This window comes from Apium graveolens, chromosome 6 (assembly GCF_009905375.1).
Source record: "Apium graveolens cultivar Ventura chromosome 6, ASM990537v1, whole genome shotgun sequence".
Lineage (NCBI taxonomy): Eukaryota > Viridiplantae > Streptophyta > Magnoliopsida > Apiales > Apiaceae > Apium > Apium graveolens.
In genome coordinates, this window is record NC_133652.1 from 291,813,134 (window position 1) to 291,815,867 (window position 2,734).

Genomic DNA, 2,734 nt, shown 5'->3' on the forward strand with positions numbered 1-2,734 from the left:
TGACATGTTTATTTCTTTGAGATAAAATTCTCTTCGATTGTTTAAAGTTTTCAGTCCTTTGTTCTGGTCGTAGGTTTAATAACGGAGCCAATCTTTTATCAAGATGAATAGACAGAAAACACATATATAAGAGATGGAGGAAGCCTTTGCAACATTTCAGATTGAAGATGAGGAACAAGGAGGAATTAGCTATGAAGATACAACGGAGGATCTGGGCGATATTGACACTAGGCGGTGTTTAGTAGGACGTTTCTTGACAGATTCCTCAATCGATTTCCAAGCCATGCAACACAAAATGGCGTCTTTGTGGAGGCTGGGAAGAGGGTTGTACATAAAGCAGTTGGAGAATAATAGATTCCTGTTCCAATTCTACCATGAAATTGATATTCAGAGAGTTATAGACGGAAGCCCATGGACGTTTGGGAAGTTCCATTTGGTGATGGAGAGATTAAAAGATGGAGATGACCCTAGGACAGTGGAGATCTTTGGGTTCAGTTGCATAAAATGAGGCCAGGCTTCATGTCACAACGTGTGGCCACAGACATTGGTAACTATATAGGAAGATACATTGATGGAAATCCAAACAACTTTGTAGGAGTATGGAGGGAGTACCTACGTATCCGTGTATCGCTACCTCTAGATATACCTATTAAACGAAGAATGAAAGTAAAGAAGTCAGAGACGGATTGGTGCTGGGTGACGTTCAAATATGAGTCTATTCCTACATTCTATTTTATCTGCGCATTAATAGGTCATGGGGAAAGGTTTTGTGAATGAATCTTTGAAGGGCCAATGGAAAGTATCGAAAAACCGTATGGTGCCTGGGTTCGTGCAGATTCTAAAAGAAAAACGCACACAATAGGGGCAAGATGGCTCAAAAGTGGCGGAAATTTTCAGGCGAAGAATTCCGGTGGAAATGGCGAGGGAAGTATGGATAACGAAAGTCCCGTGATTCATGCACAAGATAATCAAGATACCACCAATGTAGGGGTTGACTCAATGACTAAACATAATCAAAGGAGGTCGTCAGTCATAACAGACGGAAATTTATTAAAGCATATCCAGCCTATTATTACGCCTAGTAACCAATCAAATACTGATTTAGAGGTTGGAAATAATGATCAAACTACTTCGGTTTTAAATCTGGTGGACCCCAAGCGCAGGAGAACAGAACAAAAATAGAAGGCATCTATTGTCTCAACACAACAACAGGATATAGAAATGAAGTTACAGGAGGAAGGTTCAAGCAGCTCAAAAAATGATTTATTGGCGGGTTCTGCAATGCAGGCCCGCCTCTCATTATGAATGCTCTAGCTTGGAACTGCCAGGGTCTGGGTTCCCCTGAAAAATTCAGTTCCTCCAAAGCATAACCCGTAGTGAGAAGCCTGATTTTGTTTTTCTTTGCGAAACGATAAGTAGCTATGAGAAGATGGATAAGCTTTGTCATAAACTGGGTTATGAAGGTCTAATAGAAGTGGAGCCACAAGGAAAAAAATGCAGAAAAAGTAAACCTTCTCAGCATGTCTCGATCACACATTGATGTGGTTGTTAAAAAATCAAACTTCTTTAGCTGGAGATTGACAGGGATATATGGCGAGTCGGGGAGAGCTCAAAGACATAAAACTTGGGAGTTGTTAAGGAACCTATCAAGGGATGCAAATTTACCATGGTGCCTTCTTGGCGATTTCAACAATGTTAAGTCTCGGGCTGATAAGAAAGGAGGCCACCTTTATCCTAATCACTTAGTTGAGGGTTTTAATGCATGTTTACAGGATACTGAGCTGCAGGATCTCGATATAATCGGGCATCAATACATATGGGAAAGAGGAAGGAATATAGATCATTGGATAGAGATAAGGTTAGACAGGGTTCTAGCTAATCCTCAGTGGTTAAGGTTGTTTGAAATGTCTAAAGTATATAATCTGGAGGGGTCACCATCTGATCACAGTCCGTTACTGCTAATTCCAGAAGAGCAAGCTAAGGTCAATAAGAGACGTTAGTTCCGCTTCGAGAATCATGGTTAACTGAGCCGGTGTGCTTCCAAATTATTAAAGATAAATGGGAAGGAGAGGAAGATAGCAATGTGATGAGAAGAGTTAAGAGTTGTGCAGAGGGATTAGACGTATGGGGAAAAGAAATCACAAGTTGTTTCAGCAAACGCATGAGGGATTTGTAAGCTCTGGCTAAAGTCTTTAAGAGGTAAACGAGATCCTAATTTTGTAGCAGAGTATGACAAGGACAAGCAACAATTATTTTTAGTTCTGGACCAAAAAGAAATCTTTTGGCGACAGTGGTCCAAGCAGCTCTGGCTCCAACTGGGTGAAAAAAACATAAAAATTTTCCATTCGTCCTGCAATAAAAGGAAGCGTAATAATTATATTCAGAGACTACGTAATGAAGATGGTGAATGGGTGGATTGGAATTGTGGTTTGCAAGAGCTAATCAAAGGCTGTTTACGGAGGAATATTCTAGTGTAGAGGAAATCTTGAGGTGCATCCCACAATCTGTCTCTGATCAACAGAATAATATACTTCTAGAGAGAGTCTCTGAAGATGAAGTCAAGATGGCGATTTTTAACATGCATCCAAATAAGGCACCGGGGCTAGACGGCATGACCCCGGCTTTTTTCTAGAAAAATTGGAGTGTGGTTGGCAGAGATGTAGTTGAAATGGTGAGACAATTTTTGAAACAGGAAATCTTATTGATAATATTAATATGACCAATATTGTCCTCA

The 2,734-nt window shown here is 40.3% G+C and overlaps 1 protein-coding gene across 1 annotated transcript; it reads left to right on the forward strand.

Moving 5' to 3' along the window:
• Positions 1–1,520: 1,520 nt before the first annotated feature.
• Positions 1,521–2,000, forward strand: LOC141666219 (uncharacterized). The gene has a single exon (XM_074472213.1). The coding sequence runs from the start codon at positions 1,521–1,523 to the stop codon at positions 1,998–2,000; it is 480 nt and encodes a 159-aa protein (XP_074328314.1).
• Positions 2,001–2,734: the final 734 nt, after the last annotated feature.